Raw genomic sequence first — 18,739 nt, forward strand, 5'->3', positions numbered from 1 at the left:
CTCGGGATCTGTGGTACATGTTAAATTCATGTAAACCTTCGGATTATTTTTTGGTAGTAATATAACAATCACATTAAACCAAAAAAAAAATCCCGAAAAACCGAATATTTTTTAAAAAAATCTATCCTTTTTTTAATAAAACCCGGAACCGAACCGAACTGATACTGAAACCGAACCGAACCGAATACAATATAAAAACCAATTGGTACCTATTTTTGTAAAACCGAAAGAATCGAACCGATCAATTCCCGTCCCAAACCCGAACCGTTTCCCGAAACGCCCACCCCTACCTTGAGATTCGTGATTATATCAAGCCTCAAATATTTCAATATCTTAACGAGATGCAAGACGAATTGAACGCTCCTGGGCATGATTTGATTTCATCATTCCAACACATACACACATGTATACAGAGAAAGAATGGTTGGCTCAAAGAACAATGGTTACAGCCTCCATTGCCATTCTTACAAGAATTTCAGTTTCCCATTGGAGACACTGGAACGGGCATGCTCAAGTTGACAAATTGCCTTGTCTTTTCCGGTCAATCCAGTACATGAGTGCCTAGAGCCTATGGTTATGGCGAAATAGAGATAAATGGTACAGAGGAACACCAATAGAACCAGAGCCGTTAGGAGGAACCGATGCCTTTGGACAAGCGTCGAACAGCTACCCAACTCATACTGCTTCCTCATAGATTGGGACCTTCTTACCGGCGAAGACACGGTCCCATCATGAACCATGATGGAAACCTGCAATGTTACACAATCATTTGAAAACCCGTTTGAAAAGTCAGGATGTGGGCAGGATGAGATCTAAATGAGGTAAATCGTTCAAACAATCTTCCACCATGACTGATGAAATTTCAAGGTGAGGCCACTAATGCGAGAAGAAACAGGACCCAAGAACAGCATATGAGTGGCAAATGAGATGTCGTTTTGATCGATTCCCACGATGTTTACCGACGTCAAAAGCATACATCCTTCATTGGCATTACGATGAAGCTGGGTCTCTAATCATAGTTTCCAAAAACAATTTCCGAGAGACATGAGGAGAGAAAATCCACGAAATTCAAAGACTAACTATAATTTACGATCAATGGCAGAGAAATTCCATGATGAGAACCAACGAAACACGGAGAAATATCATCGGGACGAAATCAACACAGATCGAAGCAAATAAAGAGGAACACAAATTACGAACCAGTGAAACAGACGAGCTGACGCTTAACTAGAGATCTGAAGAAACAGCAGCTGATTCTAACTGCTCCGACACCCAAAATGGGCGAAACAACCTTGAATCTCGTCGGAATTCTCCTCCGCCGGCACGACTCTCTACGCGTTCTCTCTCCAGCGGCCTCCCCGAGCAAACCTATCTCCGTTCGGTCACGGCTCGAGGCGGAGCACGCGGTTTTTCCAGCTAACAAAGACACTATTGGGCCTTAGTTGGGCCGGTCTGTCTCGGTGTTAACAAACACACTTATCGGGCTTTTAATGGGCCTCTCTATGTGCCCTTTTTGGGCCTTAGCCAAGCGTATCAGGTTTAGGTCCATTTATATGCCGAAAGGATATTATTTAGGTTTAGGTCCATTTATATTGCACATGCCGTTCCATAAAAAATCCTTTTTAGAGGCGTTTTGTTTTATGTTCTTGTAGCTCTTACTTTGTGGTGAAAATTATTTGGATATATAATCATGTTGGGTCTTAACCAGCAATGAAAAAGAGTGCGTTGATCACATGATTCTCTGGCACTCACACGAGCTATTTATTATCTTATGCCCGATCGGTTTATATGGTTTTCTGTATTTGTTATTACTTTGAAAGTTGTAGTTTTTTTTTATTTAAATTTATTTTTAAATTATTCAAAAACAATCATTAGAGAAAATTTTATATAAATAATTTATTATCAATTTTCATATTAATAAAAGAATTTCGAAATTTATAAAAATATAATTTTTTTCAGATTTTTAGATAAAATCATATTTTTTAAGAATTTGGAAAAAAAAAGACGTGAAACGTTTGTGGGTTAAAATTTGTGCATTTGTTTTGAAGTTTGATATTGGCTTTATATTAATCAGGAGCGTATTTGAAAAGAAGAGAAAAGGAAAGAAATGAAGGCTTGAAGTGGCGGGATTTGAGCGGCGATCCGACTGCAGAGCCGTCTAATAGCACGTGCAAAAGGTGCGATCGAACAGGGCCCCAAAAAATATAGGGCCTCAATTATTTTAAAAATTATTAATAATATATATTATTAAATGTAATTTTTAATAATTATGTGTATGGAGTCTCAACAAAAAAACTATTTTAATTATATTTAAATATTATTATTATTTAATATATAAATTAATATATTTTAATAATTTAAAAGTATGATATGTACGGGCCCCAAAATTTTATGAGACGGCTCTGTCCGACTGCATCTCTCTCTGTCTTTCTCACATTTTCTTTTCGATGATTTTCTCGGGAAAATTCGAATAGAAAGTGCGCAAACTAGCAGAGGAAACGTTACGATCGTCATCAAACATCTTCGTCCTCACGATATATCTCTTTCCTTTTCCACGCACGTAATCTTTTTTTCCTTTGTTCGATGATTTTTCTCCCCCGCCTCTTTCGGTTTTTTGTTTAGGTATAATTATTGTTTATGATTTCGACAAGATCACGTATTTGAATTTTCTTTGTAGAAGCGTCTGAATTGGCATTAGGACTCCTGCATCTTTTCTCAGCTGCATCCGCGTTGTCTCCGCCGAATTCCAGGCAATCTCTGATTCTCCTTTCTCTTTTTGTCCACTAAAAAGGTTATTCCAAAAGCTTCTCTTTTAGTGCGCCCTATCGTACTTTTTCCCTCCATATCCACGCATGAGGTCCTGCGAGTACGTTTAAGTCAAAGTGCCATTGGATTTATCGTTTGTTTGGAATTCGAAGGTACATTTTCCCATTTTGTTGCTGTGGAAATTCGTATTTTGTATTTGTTTTGAAATCCTGCTTTTGAATGTAGAGAGGCAGGGATCTGAAAGATGGACAAGAAGAAATATCCGATCGGACCGGAGCATTACACGCTTTACGAGGCGGTAGGGCAAGGTGTCAGTGCTTCGGTTCATCGTGCTTTGTGCATACCGTTCAATGAAATCGTCGCAGTCAAGATTCTTGATTTTGAACGCGATAACTGTGATCTGGTGATTCTTGTTGCTTGCCTTACCCTCTGGATAATTAAGGGTAGTTTCGTCGTCAAGTTGTTGAATTTATATGGTTTCTGCTCTTATACGTTTTCTATCGCAGAACAACATTTCTCGTGAAGCACAGACGATGATGCTGATTGACCATCCCAATCTGCTGAAATCACATTGCTCCTTTGTTAGTGATCACAACTTATGGGTTGTCATGCCATACATGTCTGGTGGTTCTTGTCTTCATATACTAAAAGCCGCGTATCAAGATGGTTTAGAGGAGGCTGTTATAGCTACAGTATTGCGCGAAGCCTTGAAGGGCTTAGAGTATCTTCATCAACATGGCCTCATACATCGGGATGTGAAAGTCAGTTGTTGATCCTTTCAGATATGCTGTGTTTTTTCAATTATCTGCTAGCATTTATTAAATTCGTGTTATATCTTAGTTGTGCATGATGCTCCAACCATGTTCACTATCAGAATGACTGGAGAAGTTTTGTTGTAAACACTTTGGTTATCGCGAGACAAATGATTCATTCTAACCTCCAGTAATAGAACTTGTTCACCATCTTCATTTTCTTTTTATTCGGTCACAATGATCTTATTATGTTTATCCATTTAGGCTGGTAATATTCTGATCGGTGCTCGAGGTGGAATCAAATTAGGAGACTTTGGTGTATCTGCCTGCCTCTTTGACTCAGGTGATAGGCAACGGACAAGGAATACATTCGTGGGAACACCTTGCTGGTAAGTGCTTTCAAATTCATTAGGGCTTGACTCGATTTCTTATTACCGTGAAGTGTGCCGACTGTGTATACATTCGGACTTCATATTCATGACCTACTGTATCTTTTAAATTCTCGTTTACACAGGATGGCTCCAGAGGTTATGGAGCAGTTACATGGTTATGACTTCAAGTTATTTATCCCCCATATGCAGATTTATCTCATTCGACTTTTTTTTTAATTGATTAGGAAGGATAACAGTCGGTACACTTTATTTTTAAACTTCCCTTTCAGGGCTGATATCTGGTCTTTTGGTATAACCGCTTTAGAGCTTGCTCATGGTCATGCTCCTTTTTCCAAGTATCCACCAATGAAGGTTCATAGGCCTTATAAGTTTTGCATTTCAACATGAAAGAGATTCACATAAACATATCCAATCTAAAACAAAGATGCGGTTCCAGGTTCTGCTTATGACCTTGCAAAGTGCACCGCCTGGGCTGGATTATGAAAGAGATAGAAAGTTTTCTAGGGTATGTTCCATATGGAAACCTTAGCGCTCCATTTTTTGTTTCCCACTAGAAAATTTAACGTTCTGGTACGAATTGTTGCCCATCATGATTCCAACTTCGTCTCTTTTCCTGGTATTTTCTTCAGTCTTTCAAGCAGATGATTGCCAGCTGTCTGGTTAAAGATCCTACCAAACGACCCACTGCTAAGAAGCTGTTAAAGCATTCCTTTTTCAAACAAGCAAGGTCTAGCGATTACATTGCGCGGAAAGTTCTGGAGGGGTTGCCAGATCTTGTTGATCGCGTGCAGGCTATAAAGGTTAGACCCATCGAACCTACTATGAGTTCATGGTTTTATTTTAAAACTACCCATGGCATCATATAGCTATACTGATGGGTGCTATACTTTCCAAATGTAGAGAAAGGAAGAAGATATGCTCGCACAAAAGAAAATGCCAGATGGGGAGAAGGAGGAATTGTCACAGGTTCATGTTTTCCATTACTAGTTCTGATTTTATTCTTATTCGTTACTAGAAAGAGAAACCTGTTTTTACTCTTATTTGGATTTGAATTCCAAGTACACATTGTTGTTTGATATACATATGTATTTAGCCCGTAACCTCTTATCATAATAACATGCAGAATGAATATAAAAGAGGTATTAGTGGGTGGAATTTCAATCTTGAAGATATGAAAGCCCAGGCATCACTGGTACAACTTTGGTCTCATCTAATCCTTATATAGCTGTCACAGTAAAGTTCTTCGTATGTCATACCTTGATGATTTTATTTTTCATCAGATCCAGGACTTTGACGATTGCTTAGCTGAGAACAGTAGCTCAAGTTATTTTCCGGCACTAGATTCACTGGATGTGCAATCAGAGACCCAGGTGGCTTCTTGTAGCTCAGAAATGTTTGTTTGTCAGAGCTTGGTGCTAGAAATATTTATTATCTTTGCTTGTTATTTATTCAAGGTCGTTTACATTTCCTTATAATCTTGTCTCTGCAGGAAGATCATGAATATGTCGCAAATAGACCTCTTCAACACCTGATTGACCGAAATCTAAGTATGACGAGGTGGGCATGAATTCTCATTCTTATGACTAGAAACTATTTAGAACTGAACTTAGACTGAACAAAGAATACTATGATTTATCAGGGTCCGATCAGATAAATCTGATGATGATTCAAGCCTTGCCAGCCCCAGTTATGATAACTACGTCTTTTCTTCTCCTCGTCTTGACGATCAATCTGTAAACAATACAAATGGTGGGAGCTTGCACGCAATCTCTGAGAAGTCTTCAAATTCTGCATCAATTCCCTCCAATTTGGGAACAGTGGTTTTAGCAGGCAGTGCAGTTTCACCAGATAGCAATTCTGCTCCCATTAAAGAAGAAAAGTTAGTCTTCTAACACATAGCTACAGTTCAAGTTTTGTTTGATCTGAATTTCTAGCTCTTGTTGCTTAACCGTTATATCACATGCTCACCTCCTAAAAGGCTTTAAACACGCTGAATAGTGGTCTTCAGCGATAACATGACATACAGTGCACATGATTTTGAAATATTTAATTAATGTGTGATTCTTCAGAGATAAAGCACGAGACCAGATCCAGAATGTCCCAACCAGCAATGCAGTAGTCTCTACGCTTGAAGGAGATGGAATGCTTACAGAGCTGCCTGTGAAAGCATCTAACTCATCAGGTGCGTTTAACCCCCGGGATTTCTATATGTCTTGAAGTTCATTCTTTTAATGCCTGCTGACCCGTGTTTCTAAGCAAATAAGATGGTGTTGGCAGGAGTGCCCATTGATGAATCTGACGGCAAATCAAAGCCACCAGTTGTGCAGCTACGAGGACGTTTCAAAGTAACTTCAGAAAATCTTGAAATAGACAAGGTGACTTGTGGGAAAAGAATTTTGTCTCATTCTCCTTAATGTTCATCTGGTTGGCTTTCTCGTATTCACATTATATATTTTTTTCAGGCGGTTCCCTCTCCGATTCTACAAAAGAGTCACAGCATGCAGGTTGGTAGTAGTTCTGAGGCCAGCATGATCAGCTGTAGATTCAATGCAACTGTCTATTACCGCTACTGTTCATCCGGGATTTTTTAAGGGCAAACATTTCGGGGTCATGTAGGTGCTCTGCCAACATCCCTCGCCTGGTTCAGGGTCTGATGCCGCATCACCGAATCTTGCAACCTCATACGTGTACCAGTTGGTTTATCCTATTCTGCAGACAAATATTTTGGAAAGGGTATGCCTTTTGCTTGGATTCTTCTCTTTTCTTCGTAACTGTTGTTAACAACGGTATCATTCAATGCACATTTTATACTGTTTTAAACAGGATAACATCCTGCATATGATGAAGGTACTCGCCACTAGAGAATCTACAGGTTGGTTCATGCGATTGTTCGCTCGACATCTCTGTTTCTGTCCCTATGAAAATTTTCGTCCCGAGTGATTTACATCTCTGTTTTATCTTGCGTGGTAGATGGTCGTCCAATCGACTCAGGAAGTATACAACAACCAAGCCTACCTCCTACAGAGAAATCATTTGTATGCAGTCCCTTTAAAAACCTTTGGTGCATTCTTCATTCAAATGTGTCCTTCAGATTACCTTATCGCTGGGAACTAACACGGAATTGTTCTTTATGTGGAATCTCTCAGCTCGAAGCAGCAAACGAGAGGGAGAAAGAGTTGCTCAACGAAATCACCGACCTTCAATGGAGGTACATTTCGTCAAATCATCCACCTGTAAGAATATGTTGTTAGTCGTTAGCTTTTTTCGGGTTTTTAGCTTCGTTTTTTGTCGTCTTCCTAGACTAGTCTGCGTCCAGGAGGAACTTCAGAAATACAAAACGGAACACGCCCAAGTAAAAGCTTCGGTTCTAAAACTCGTCTTTCTCTGATCCTTTTCAACGTTTCCACACAGGAATCCTTAACCCTGTAACTGTACACATTCCAGGTCTGATTTCTGTCGTGTCGGGTTACAAAGCCGGCGAAAGAGGGCACGGTTCCGACCACCTTAAAACCTGTCTGTGAGAACCGGAGAGAACAACAGCTGAGGCTTTGTGAGTCCAGGTACCTGGATACAAAAATAAAAGTTGGGTAAAATTTCATTTACCAATTTTATTCTATCATATTATAGTGGTTTATTTCGGCAATTACTGTATAATGTTTCCGTTGTTATTGTTTTTTTTTACGCTGGAGTGACACAATATACATGAAGGGGCTAGGAAAAAAATGGTTTATTCTTTAGGAAATGATGAGATTTTTCGAATGCGTGGTGCATCTTCAGCATACTCAAAGTTGTCTTTGATATAAAAATAAGGTACATACAAATGATAAATGCCTGCATGTGTTTTTTAATTGCAATCATCGAATTCATTGTTTCGGTATATTTTTAGAATTCTGTATTACATAATTATGTTATTTTAAAATGATTTTTCACGACCCATATAATCACTGTAAGCAACCGATTCTATCCGAGGGAAGAAGAGAACAACAATGGATGACGGATTCTGTAAATGTATGAATTTCGCTGTTGGATAACATCACATTCACATTCGATATATGGATTTCCTCCCCGTTTAGGACACGCCACGTGGCTGCCTTCTATTGGGCGATTCTCATGCTGAAAACGGGTGGGTACGATGCAGCCAAAAAAGAAGTCTCCGACATTACGGCAACTCATTTTAATTTACCAATCGTAACTTAAAAAAGAAGACTTTAACAAAATTATTTTATTGATTGAAAATGACATTAACCATTTTGAAAAATTTATGATTTCAAATGGAAAAACTTTTAACGTTTTTAAGCAAATTATGGTTACAAAAGCTGCAAATAGAGTTCTTAAATTTAAAATTTAGAAAATGGTGTAGTTTGGTTGCCCCGAAATAATTTAAAAAAACTATGATATTTATGGGTTTTTTTTTTATCTGTAACAAAATTTATTTGGGCTGAATTAAATGACATGGGCCACAAATATCAAGCCTATTGGGTAGTGTTTTATCAGGCCCATAAATTATAAAACGCGTTCTGAGTTTTTTTTTTAAGAAAAAAAAAGCATACTGATCTCCGAGTTTGAAGAATTCTCATCAATTCAGTTCCGTGATTCTGCGGAAACGAAGACGAAGTAGAAGACCTAGAAGGAGGAGAGAAATCGAGACCAAGTAACAGTGAGAGAAACCCTAGAATTTGTTTTGGAGGCGCCGAAATGGCGGTGTTGGGAGAGCTGCAGATTTCGCCGTCGGATCACGACCCTCAAGGTCAGGTGAAGCAGCAGCAGGCCGCCGGAGTCGGGATTCTTCTGCAGATCATGATGCTCGTGCTCTCCTTCGTCCTCGGACATGTCCTTCGCCGTCACAAGTTCTATTATCTTCCCGAAGCTAGTGCCTCTCTTCTCATCGGTTCGTTCTTCTTCTTCTTCTTTGCTCGCATTGTGATCGTCTTCACTTCCATCTTTGGTCTTCATCTTCTTTTGATTCTGTTTCCTTGCAAAATTCGTGGAATTTAGGGTTGATCGTCGGTGGTTTAGCAAACATTTCGAACACGGAGACAAGCATAAGGTTCTTGAAAGCTCTTAATTTGTTTTAGTACATTCTCATTTGTTTTTATTTCTAGTTTTCTAACCCGTTCTTCCATGACCTGGAAACTCAAAGGTGCTTTTTTTTTTTTTGCATTTGTATGTATACACACCCTAATATATATATGTTTTGGTATTTTTAATTTCTAATCATTTTTCGCGTTTTTGATTAATTTCCTTTCCAGGGCATGGTTCAATTTCCATGAAGAATTCTTCTTTCTGTTTCTGCTTCCACCGATCATATTATATCCTACTTCAGTTCATATGTGAATGAATATGTGCATCTGTGTGTCGTTCTACTTAGGCCCTTATGTTATTGTCATCCATTCATAATCCCCAAAAAAGATGTGGTTTTTTCCTTGACGCACTTGTTTGTACTCAGTCAGGGTTCAGCCTACAACCCGTAAGTGCAAATTGCTCTCATCTCTGGCTTTTGTTTTTGCAGTTTTACTATCTCAGATCAGAGGCTTGCTTTCATATTCGTGACAATGCTCTTGTAACCATTGGGTTTTTTTGATGCAGAAACCTTTCTTTTCCAATTTTGGGGCCATTGTCACCTTTGCCATCCTTGGAACCTTTGTAGCTTCCATTGTTACTGGCTTACTGGTGTAAGTTTTCTGACATCTCTGAATGGATATATATGTTCACTTTTTTCCGGTTTCCTGATTTTCTCTTCTTCTGTTTCTGTTTTAGGTACCTTGGCGGTGCGATGTACCTCATCTACAAACTTCCATTAGTTGAGTGTCTCATGTTTGGTTCGCTTATCTCAGCTACAGATCCTGTCACTGTCTTGTCCATATTTCAGGTACTGTTTTCTGGGATGGTTCTGTTTTTTTATGAACGTTCTGTGGGCTTCAGTCAATATGTTTTCATGAATTTTATATTTGTCGTAGTATCGGTTATCATGTATAACAGTGTCAACTTGCAGGAGCTTGGCACAGATGTGAACTTGTATGCACTGGTGTTTGGGGAATCTGTTTTAAACGATGCTGTAAGTTGTAGTCTTTAAATAAATATTTCCCAGTGCTGATATCGGATATGTAAGAAAGGAAAAGATTCAATCTTATGGTGTTTTATCTCCTTGGCATGTTACTTGATTAACAGATGGCAATATCCCTGTACAGGTATGTAAACTAGTTTATGTTTGGCTTCAGAATTCGATTGTATCACATGGTAATGTTCTTAGCTAATTCGTGCACTGGGATGCAGGACAATGTCCTTGGTGAGAAGCCACTCATATGAGCAAAACTTCCTTATCGTGATAGTCAGGTTTCTCGAGACATTTATTGGCTCGTTATCTGCAGGTCTGTTTCTATTAGCTCTATATCGGCTTGAAATAGTGTGGTATTGCTTGAGTTTGATCATGCAGTAACAATATTCTTTATGTAGAATGTGTAACCTATAGTTCTTCTGAAAGTTTCAATCTAGTTAAACAAGCCCGAGAAAAGAAAGTCAATTGCCCTTTTAAGCGTCCTCATGATGTGCTTCCATTTATTATATATATTTCTATAAGTGTATCTTCGTGGATTATTGAAATGCATTTCATGTGAAATCTGCAGGGGTTGGAGTTGGATTCACTTCTGCTCTGATATCCTTTTTTCACTGTTTCTTTTCACAATCAAATCTTCTTCACTTACATTCTGTGTCATTGGCTGAATTGTTAGCCTTAATGCAAAGCACCTTTTCAAGTATGCTGCTCTAGATATTGACAAGTAAGTGACAATGTCTTGATTTTGGATGCCAATCGCTGGCTTTCGCTGACTCCCTTTGCTTTTCTTCTTTTCTCAGCCTGCAGAACTTGGAGTGCTGCCTCTTTGTGCTTTTTCCATATTTCTCGTAAGCAATCCATAGCTGATTTTTCCGCCATGTTAGCCATTATTTGTGTCGTTTAGTTTAATCTTTTAGAGATTGTACTTGTACAGTCTCTCTCTCTTATTGAACTTCCTTCTACTTGTGCTAGGTACATGCTTGCTGAAGGTGTCGGCCTATCTGGCATTGTATCTATTCTGTTTACTGGAATTGTAAGTAGTCATTAATAACATAGATATTCTGCTATATAATTCTCAGTCAAACTTAAGTGCTCTGATAGGAACTGCTGGCCTTTTCAGGTCATGAAGCATTACACCTACTCAAACTTGTCTGAAAATTCTCAACGATTTGTTTCTGCATTTTTTCATCTGATATCATCACTCGCAGAGACATTTACGTAAGCATCCACTTCTTATAGTCATGCGTATCGACACTTGATTTTTCTAACAGTTGTGATGATACCTGACTCTGTCATTCAATTCTGCAGGTTTATTTACATGGGCTTTGATATTGCCATAGAAAGGCATAGTTGGTCACATCTTGGGTTCATATTTTTCTCCATTGTATCCTCATTCATTTTTTCAGAGTACTAGGATTCAATCGTTACTTCACTGCCTATAATTGTTTTTATTCCTTAACCTGCTTTATCTGCTTTGTGACTAACCTCAGCTGTTTATCGGAGTTGCAAGGTGGGCATGTTTGCTTTTCTGCTCTCTTTACATTATCACTATTAAGTCTTCATTTTTAAGAAGCGATGTGCCAGTTGTTGACAGTCATATCATTCGGTATGTTCAGGGCCGCTAATGTCTTTGGATGTGCATATTTGGTCAATTTGGTGCGACCTTCACATAGGAAAATTCCAATTAAACATCAAAAAGCACTTTGGTACAGCGGTAAGATACCATTACTTGGTTCAAGTTTTTAGATAATCTTTTTTCTGTACCTGCTTGTAATTGATGTGTGATACATGCGAATTACTATGTAGGACTTCGAGGGGCTATGGCATTTGCGCTTGCTTTGCAATCTATTCACGATCTCCCAGAAGGACATGGCCAAACCATATTCTCAGCAACCACAACCATTGTTGTTCTGACGGTAATCTATCCTTCTCCAGAAGAAATGGTTCCTGATGAGATGGTTCTAGTCCACTTTGCTTTGTTGTGTTGGATATTGATGGTTCTTGTTATGTTGGCTTGGAACTGATTCAGGTTTTGCTAATTGGAGGATCTACCGGTACAATGCTAGAAGCCCTAGAGGTTGTAGGCGATAACCATGATGCTGCCCTTGGTGAAGTAAGTAAACGGGAAAATAGTTTCTGCATAGGCAGAGTCAGTGTGTGATGTTAATTTCCTCCTCAACTTACCTGTCACTGATGCGTATTTTCAGGGCTTTGAAGTGATGAACAATCGTTACACTTTGACACGGTATGACGATGAAGTGTCATCCTCGGGAAATGGGTTCAGAACAAAGCTAAGAGAGTTCCATAAGAGGTAATATAATCTCCGGGTGGAAAGAGAAGAGCATATGAAACCATCTCTCTTTAGATGTTTACTTATTCCATTCTTACGTGTATCTGCAGTGCCGCTTCCTTCACAGAACTAGACAGGAACTACCTAACACCATTCTTCACAAGTAATAACGGTGATGATGATGATGATGATGATGATGATGACAATGGTGATGGCGATGGTGAGCAACGCCATGGTAATATCAGATAAATCTTTTAATACTCGTTGGTCTACGCATTCCTGAGCTAAAAAAAAGCTTACAAATCTTGAATTGCAGCCGATCCAACTCGTGTTTCTAGAAGAGGAAGTTTTCGAAACCACAGCTAAGTATCTCCAACGACTAATCTACTTTCAGCACTTGTATTATGTAGTTTGCAGTAGCTGTGTACATAAATACAACGAATGTTTCGGCCCGGGGAATGAGAAAGCTCGAAAAAATCCGAGATGGATGTTTTCGGGCTTTCTGGGGATTCACGGGAATGCAAAATTCAGCCATATTTGGGAGCTACAGAAACAGTGGGGAGTAGTCAGAATCTAAGGGTTCTTTGATAGTTTTATGTTCCTTTGTACTGAAGAAGTTTCAATCATTTCTCGTACCGATTGGTAAAAAAGAACATATCAGTGGGAGTGGGCGTTGCTTCGTGGAACTTGACCAACCACATTTTATCAATGAGACAACTCCAAAAAGAACGTGAATTTGCAACACAAGAAGGGATTTCGCAATGCCATACTGTAGTGTAAATGTCGGATTCGCGGTGGAGTGGATAAATTTATTGGATTTGATCCATAAGTTATTAGACAGGACCATTCTTGGATTTTTAAAAAATTATAATCATGGGTATTTTTTTAGATTCTATTGATAAAATACTTATTTTCTGAAGAAAAAAAAAAGGTTTCCTTCTGTTCGAATTCAGTTTTTTGGGTAATAAAAAAAATCATGAACATTGGGTTTTTATATGTACATATATAAACAGTTATTGGGTTATTAACCGAAATGAGTTGTCTGTACCAGTAACAGTACCATTTGATTGGTAAGTCATAATTAAAGGGCCATTTAAAAAGGCCCATGGGCTTTATGGAGACTGTTTTGTCCGTTGATTCGCCCGCGCGCGGGGCAACTCTTTCATCTGCTGGATTTCTTCCTCTTGATGTGTTCCCTCACATTCCGGAGGAAAAACCGCCTTATGACAGGCACTTCACAACGGGGCATCTCATGTTCCTCCTCTTCTCCAGTCCCAACCCACGGACGGTTTCTCTCTATCGATGTCCCGTGCAGATCCAGCGCCTTCACCGTTCCCCCGACCTCGGGAGCCTGTGTGACTCTTGAGCAGCCGCGAAGGTACAGATACTTCAGCTGCGTCAGCTTCCTCAACGCGGGAGGAAGGTTTTCAAGCCTTTCGCAACCCGACATGTTGAGGTAAATAAGCTCAGATCTCTCCCCTATCGTCGATGGCACTTCCTCTATGGCTGTTCCGTTCAGGTACAGCCATCTTATGTTTCTTCCTACCTGCGGAAACGACTCGACGTTCGGACAGTTCGCAAGCCCGAGATGTCCGAGTGACTCCAGATTAGCAATGGTGTCGGGGAGATTCTTCAGTCTCTTGCATCCAGTGAACCGCAGTTCTGAGAGGCGAGAGAGGCGCTCGATCGACGGCGGCACTTCTTCGATTGCAGTCTCGTTCAGAGTCAACTTCTCGATATTCTCGGAGACGAACGGAAACTCTTTTAAACCCGAGCATCCATCGAGGTAGAGAAACCTAAGGGATTTCAGGTTGATGTTATCCGGCAGATTCTTGAGGTTCTTGCAGTTTCTCAGTTTCAGCTCCTCGAGCTTATTGAGATGCCCGAGAGAATACGGGAGCTCGGCCAAGCTTTCGCAGTTGGACAGCTTCAAGCTCTCGAGATTCGTCGCCTTCGAAAGGTCTGGAATTTCGGCGAGGCTCCTACAGTTGGTGAGATTCATACGCCTTAAATTTTCAAGGTCCTGCCACATAGAAGAAGAAGGATCAGTCCATACCCTTTTGGCAAAACAACGGCAAGGCGAGAAAGCATTATTACATGGTATTAAAAATTGGATCAAAGCTGATTCTCTTTTTTCTTTTAGCAGAATCATCTTGAAGATTGCTGCAAAGGGATAGAATCGGTACCTGAGATCCATTCCAGAGTGTTTCGACTGAACTGTTGGAGAGATTCAGCTCAACCAGATAGATCATACAAAAGCGAGAAGGCAACGATTTCAGACTGTAAGCGTCCCAGTGAAGATATCTCAGCATAGGGAGATAGTCGAGACCATCTGGCATGGAAGTCATTCTCTTTCCGACAGAGTGATTCTGGTAAAATTTAAGCAGTTTGAGATTGCGCATTCTCTCGAAAACCGTAGGCCTTATGCAAAGCTCTTTCAATCAGCAAAATCTGACCATTTGGCTATTTCTTTGATTGGATTATTTATAACCGTTTGAAATTTGGCGAAGAGGTTCTTCATTCATTGTTTTGACCTTCTTTGGCTTGAAAGTTGTAAGGTGCTCTCTGAGTAATACAACAATCTAAGAGAATTCTCTCCAGATTTTCTTTTATAAGCTCTCCGTTGTGTTGCTTCCCATGTATTTTTCCTTTCAAAACTATCAGAGAAAACGAAGATATTCAGCTCGAAAGAGTTGGAGAAAGCCACCGAAGACTTCAGCTCGGAAAGGGTTCTTGAACAAGGTTGTCTTGTCAAGGAACTGCCGGGATATGTAAATCCCGAGTACTTCCAGTCGTGCCAGTTTACCGACAAGAGCAATGACCTTTGGCAACTCATATCATGCTAGCAATGGAAGAGAATAAACCCTTTGGCATTATAGACGCTCGGCTCCAAGAGGATGGCGAGGTTGAAACAAGTAATCGGGGTTGAAAGCCTCGGGAAGAGGTGCCTAAACCTGAACAGGAAGAAACAGACGAGCACGAGAGAAGCTTCGATCGAGTTGGAGAGGATTTGTTCATCATCCAAAAAACTCACAGATTCTGCAATAACTTGCTTAACAAAGCGTAAATCCTGTTCAAGACTAACAGACATTCACTAGTAGAAGAATGAGTACAAGAAATTTGTGCCCTACCATGTTTCCGGAGAATACACTGTAGATATCGTCGAAATCCCACAGCATCTTGCGTTTCCATGGTTTGTCGTCATTTCCGTCGCGGATTACATCCTTGGCCATGTCTTGGAGCAAGCCGTGAACCCACAGCCTCTTTCTGCTCGAACAGCTAATTAGACATTTCTCCATCAGAGTTATGATGCTCGGCCTCGAAGGTAACGGCCTGCGCCCAGAAGACACGACGAAAAGGTCTAGCACTTTTCTAACCCGATCCATATACTCCCCATTGAAACAACATGCAACGTAAAGAAATACCATCTTTTCTTGCTTGTCCAGTGCGTCATAACTTACTCTCAATGTCCTCAAGACAGAGTTATCGAGATTGTTTTTCAGGACAAGTACTTTGTCTTCCCAGTAGGATATGTCCCGACGATATAAAGACGCACCGACGACTCGAAGAGCTAATGGAATTCCTCCAAGTCTCTCGACAACATCGATCGAGAGCTCTCTAAAATCTTCGAGTGGGCGTGGCTGTTTAAAGGCGTGCCTACTGAAAAGCCGAAGTGCCTGAGTAGTTCTCAGAGGATTGACTTCATATATGTGTTCTACATCATGCTGGTCTAAAACACGTTTGTCCCTAGTGGTTATAATTATTCTGCTTCCTTGTCCGAACCACTCCGAGCTTTTGGCCAGTTCTTGTATCTGTTCTATGTTATCGACATCATCCAACACAAGAAGAACCTTTTTGCCTTGAAGCCTTCGCTTCATCGCGTCGGAATCCCCATCCCAAGTGTTCAGATCCTTCTTACGAAAGATCTCCGACAAGATCCTCTCCCGTAAATGCGAGGGATCGTGTTGCTTAAACTTTCCTTTCACGTTTTCTAATAAACAAGCTCCGTGAAACTTACCCATCAGGCGTTTATGAAGAAACTTTGCAATGGTGGTTTTACCTATGCCGCCCATTCCCCAGATTCCTACCATCCGGACATCATCGGAGTCGAAACATAGCAGAGGATATATGTTTCTCATGTGGGAGCTCATTCCGACTAATTCCCCTGTCTCGCTTGATGTCGGCAAGAACAATCTATCCGACAGATCTTGAACCAGTTCCTCGATAAGCTTTGACTCCTCGTTCCTGCATCAGACACGCCAAGAATCAGACCTCAAATCCTCAAAAATGGAGAATCTGTTGATGAGGACGCCATAGCTGCCGCAACACTTCTTGCCCTGGCTAGTTCAGAAGCCATGAGTACGGAATTCAAGAGTGGAATTTCTGATCATTAACAGAAGAAAACGAGTACCCATTTCGTAGAATTTGATAAAGGATGAAGGATTACGCTCACCAGTTTCTGGAATCCCATCCGGAAATCTTCCCGACTTGAGCGAAAGCTTTTCTCCATCTCTCCACCGTCTCGAGATCAAATCTCTGTTCATGCTCCTCAAAGGCCCTCTCGAAGCTCCCGCTTTGCCTCTTCACATCAGACGGGTTAATGCCATAGAAAACCGGAATCAATCCGATGCGTTTCTTCACGGCGCACTCGGTGATGTGCGAGAGCTCTTCCAAGCACCACCGAGAGTTGGCGTAGTTCTCCGAGAGCACGACAATGGCGAATCGCGACTCCTCGATCGCGTCCAATAGTCCCGGCCCGATGAAATTCCCTCTCTGGAGTTCCTTGTCGTCGCGGAAGACATGGATCCCGTCGTCGGTGAGAGCTTTGAAGAGATGACTGAGGAAACCTTTCCGCACGTCTTCTCCTCTGAAGCTGAGAAAAACGTCGTAAGTCCACAGAGATCGCGATGGCGACGACGATGGAGGAGCTGAGGTCGGTACTGGAGGAGGAGGCTGAGGAAATCTCCGCCGAAATCGAAGAAGACGACGAAGTCCGGCTACGATTACAAAGAAGGCGAAGATTGAGCAGAACAAAGCTACCACCATTGAAGATCAGAGAAGGTTCTCGCGAGATTTCAGGGGAATCCTCCAATTTCGGGATGTGAATACTTAGACAGTAGTGAGACTTGTCGGCTGATTTTGGGATTTGGGTGTATCTCTTTTACCGAGAATAGGAAAAAGCATGGAAAGAGAGTATCTGATCGCCATTGACGTACGCCGGAAGCAGAAAAGCATAGAGGCCCACACGTCTTCATTTTCTGCCGAGAAAGGGACCAGAGTTGACTTTGACCATAACAGCAGGAACTGTTTATAGAAATAAATAAATTAATTTATATACAGATGAAGAAAGAACACAACTGATTTTCTTGCAGCTTAAGAAATTCTTCTTCTTCCTTGTACTGCAGGCAACTACCCTCTGTTTTGTCCTTCAGTCACAAGTAACAGATCTCCAGTTACTCTGAGACAGAGACGACCAAGACGATGACTTCGAAGATCAAGATCCATCTGCCATATTCAAAGTTCAACCAAAAAGAAATTCTAAAAAACGTCGAATCATTTTGCTGATTGTGACGTGTGATTTGAGTTTGCCTAAAACAATCGAGAAAATTCAAGAAAAACCTTAATTTCCATGTCTGGTCTCTCTCCGGAAACCATGAAGGATTTGATCATTAGGTAGCTTTGAATGATATCTGAGGTTTTTCCTGCAACTTTATCAGAATCTATGGCTTTTTTTGCCGCTGTCACTTGTAAGTAAGTAAAACCATTCTATTCTTCCCTCCGAAACAACGTCTTCTGCTTCTGCTTCTGCGCCGCCGCCGCTGTTCCTCATCGAATGATTCTGGGAAGAAGAAGAAGAAGAAGAAGAAGATGGCAATCCGGTGATTAGGCGGAAGCTTATGGGCCTTTTTCTAGAGGGTTCATTGAAGCAACAAAGAAAAAGGCTTAAACTGCAGTTATTTTTCAGTTGAGCCCAATCTAGGGATCCACGGATTACTTCAAGGCCCAAAATTCCTGCCTTTTTTAGTTTACTACGGACACTTTTAAAGTTTATTGAATATTCCCTAAATTTGTAAAACTATCACAAACACCCCCATATTGCAAATTCTCTCGCCGCTTTCATCCTGACTTCGAGATAAGATTTTACATGGGAATTGGATATAAAAATGTACAATATATTCAAATAAATGGTAAAAAGTATCAAATATATCTTAATTTCTATTAAAATATATTGTCGTAGTAATAATGATAATATAATATATTTTTTGTAAAAACTTTGATCAAACGTGGAATATGAATAGAAAAATGAAATATTTATCAACCGTAAATTTTAGAAACAACAAAATTATTTTCGGTTTTGTTGGTTTAATTTGTCTTCACAACTAAAATCATGAGTAGGTTTGACCTTAACCACAAACTATATTTGCTAATATTCATAGGCCAAAGAAATGGCCTTTCATTTACAATCTTCTGAAAGCTTCTAAGCAGA

At 40.3% G+C, this 18,739-nt stretch overlaps 4 protein-coding genes across 12 annotated transcripts; 2 read left to right on the forward strand and 2 right to left on the reverse strand.

Moving 5' to 3' along the window:
* Positions 1 to 350: 350 nt before the first annotated feature.
* On the reverse strand, positions 351 to 1,376 carry LOC104813597. 2 transcript variants are annotated; one of them, XM_010541259.1, is made up of 2 exons: positions 1,201 to 1,376; positions 351 to 749 (listed from the first exon to the last, which is right to left on the reverse strand). In XM_010541259.1, the coding sequence occupies exon 2, from the start codon at positions 738 to 740 to the stop codon at positions 465 to 467; it is 276 nt and encodes a 91-aa protein (XP_010539561.1). In that variant the 5' UTR covers positions 741 to 749; positions 1,201 to 1,376; the 3' UTR covers positions 351 to 464. The 2 variants fall into 2 exon arrangements, with proteins under 2 accessions (XP_010539561.1, XP_019058093.1); XM_019202548.1 differs by lacking the exon at positions 1,201 to 1,376 and adding an exon at positions 847 to 1,194.
* A 1,016-nt stretch (positions 1,377 to 2,392) lies between these two features.
* On the forward strand, positions 2,393 to 7,738 carry LOC104813596 (serine/threonine-protein kinase BLUS1-like). Of its 7 annotated transcripts, XM_010541256.1 has the most exons (23): positions 2,394 to 2,560; positions 2,681 to 2,918; positions 2,992 to 3,169; positions 3,273 to 3,527; positions 3,783 to 3,907; positions 4,033 to 4,077; positions 4,180 to 4,261; positions 4,347 to 4,415; positions 4,540 to 4,710; positions 4,811 to 4,876; positions 5,034 to 5,102; positions 5,191 to 5,280; positions 5,400 to 5,467; positions 5,550 to 5,789; positions 5,980 to 6,092; positions 6,188 to 6,285; positions 6,373 to 6,414; positions 6,527 to 6,643; positions 6,734 to 6,782; positions 6,881 to 6,945; positions 7,057 to 7,118; positions 7,211 to 7,262; positions 7,355 to 7,738. In XM_010541256.1, the coding sequence occupies exons 3-23, from the start codon at positions 3,011 to 3,013 to the stop codon at positions 7,358 to 7,360; spliced, it is 2,043 nt and encodes a 680-aa protein (XP_010539558.1). In that variant the 5' UTR covers positions 2,394 to 2,560; positions 2,681 to 2,918; positions 2,992 to 3,010; the 3' UTR covers positions 7,361 to 7,738. The 7 variants fall into 7 exon arrangements, with proteins under 7 accessions (XP_010539553.1, XP_010539552.1, XP_010539554.1 ...); XM_010541251.1 differs by lacking the exon at positions 7,211 to 7,262 and having other exon boundaries at positions 2,393 to 2,560; positions 2,678 to 2,918; XM_010541250.1 differs by lacking the exon at positions 7,211 to 7,262 and having other exon boundaries at positions 2,393 to 2,560.
* A 734-nt stretch (positions 7,739 to 8,472) lies between these two features.
* On the forward strand, positions 8,473 to 12,875 carry LOC104813594 (sodium/hydrogen exchanger 6). Of its 2 annotated transcripts, none has more exons than XM_010541248.2 (22): positions 8,473 to 8,798; positions 8,906 to 8,957; positions 9,160 to 9,219; positions 9,353 to 9,377; positions 9,497 to 9,582; positions 9,668 to 9,779; positions 9,903 to 9,965; positions 10,079 to 10,098; positions 10,184 to 10,278; positions 10,534 to 10,562; positions 10,655 to 10,686; positions 10,763 to 10,810; positions 10,935 to 10,995; positions 11,083 to 11,180; positions 11,271 to 11,346; positions 11,453 to 11,472; positions 11,579 to 11,676; positions 11,769 to 11,878; positions 11,992 to 12,075; positions 12,170 to 12,273; positions 12,363 to 12,487; positions 12,569 to 12,875. In XM_010541248.2, the coding sequence occupies exons 1-22, from the start codon at positions 8,606 to 8,608 to the stop codon at positions 12,616 to 12,618; spliced, it is 1,641 nt and encodes a 546-aa protein (XP_010539550.1). In that variant the 5' UTR covers positions 8,473 to 8,605; the 3' UTR covers positions 12,619 to 12,875. The 2 variants fall into 2 exon arrangements, with proteins under 2 accessions (XP_010539550.1, XP_010539551.1); XM_010541249.2 differs by having other exon boundaries at positions 12,363 to 12,472.
* A 131-nt stretch (positions 12,876 to 13,006) lies between these two features.
* On the reverse strand, positions 13,007 to 18,331 carry LOC104814016 (protein SUPPRESSOR OF npr1-1, CONSTITUTIVE 1-like). The gene is made up of 5 exons (XM_010541864.1): positions 17,872 to 18,331; positions 16,706 to 17,757; positions 15,342 to 16,497; positions 14,439 to 14,684; positions 13,007 to 14,275 (listed from the first exon to the last, which is right to left on the reverse strand). Exons 2-5 carry the CDS (start codon positions 17,296 to 17,298, stop codon positions 13,415 to 13,417), a joined length of 2,856 nt encoding a protein of 951 aa, XP_010540166.1. The 5' UTR covers positions 17,299 to 17,757; positions 17,872 to 18,331; the 3' UTR covers positions 13,007 to 13,414.
* Between the last annotated feature and the right edge of the window lie 408 nt (positions 18,332 to 18,739).

The sequence above is a fragment of the Tarenaya hassleriana genome, unplaced genomic scaffold, assembly GCF_000463585.1.
Source record: "Tarenaya hassleriana unplaced genomic scaffold, ASM46358v1 Cleome20, whole genome shotgun sequence".
Classification (NCBI taxonomy): domain Eukaryota; kingdom Viridiplantae; phylum Streptophyta; class Magnoliopsida; order Brassicales; family Cleomaceae; genus Tarenaya; species Tarenaya hassleriana.

Bases quoted from the DNA above. Each gene is read 5' to 3' on its own strand.
- LOC104813594 (XM_010541248.2), top strand. From the start codon at position 8,606: ATGGCGGTGTTGGGAGAGCTGCAGATTTCGCCGTCGGATCACGACCCT. The intron at 9,378-9,496 runs GTAAGTGCAAAT...TTTTTGATGCAG, and splicing joins CAGGGTTCAGCCTACAACCC to AAACCTTTCTTTTCCAATTT. The intron at 12,274-12,362 runs GTAATATAATCT...GTGTATCTGCAG, and splicing joins CTAAGAGAGTTCCATAAGAG to TGCCGCTTCCTTCACAGAAC.
- LOC104813596 (XM_010541251.1), top strand. From the start codon at position 3,011: ATGGACAAGAAGAAATATCCGATCGGACCGGAGCATTACACGCTTTAC. The intron at 3,528-3,782 runs GTCAGTTGTTGA...TTATCCATTTAG, and splicing joins TCATACATCGGGATGTGAAA to GCTGGTAATATTCTGATCGG. The intron at 7,119-7,354 runs GTACATTTCGTC...TACACATTCCAG, and splicing joins ATCACCGACCTTCAATGGAG to GTCTGATTTCTGTCGTGTCG.
- LOC104814016 (XM_010541864.1), bottom strand. From the start codon at position 17,298: ATGGTGGTAGCTTTGTTCTGCTCAATCTTCGCCTTCTTTGTAATCGTA. The intron at 14,685-15,341 runs GTCTGTTAGTCT...TGATTGAAAGAG, and splicing joins TCATTCTTCTACTAGTGAAT to CTTTGCATAAGGCCTACGGT. The intron at 14,276-14,438 runs GTACCGATTCTA...TCTATGTGGCAG, and splicing joins CACTCTGGAATGGATCTCAG to GACCTTGAAAATTTAAGGCG.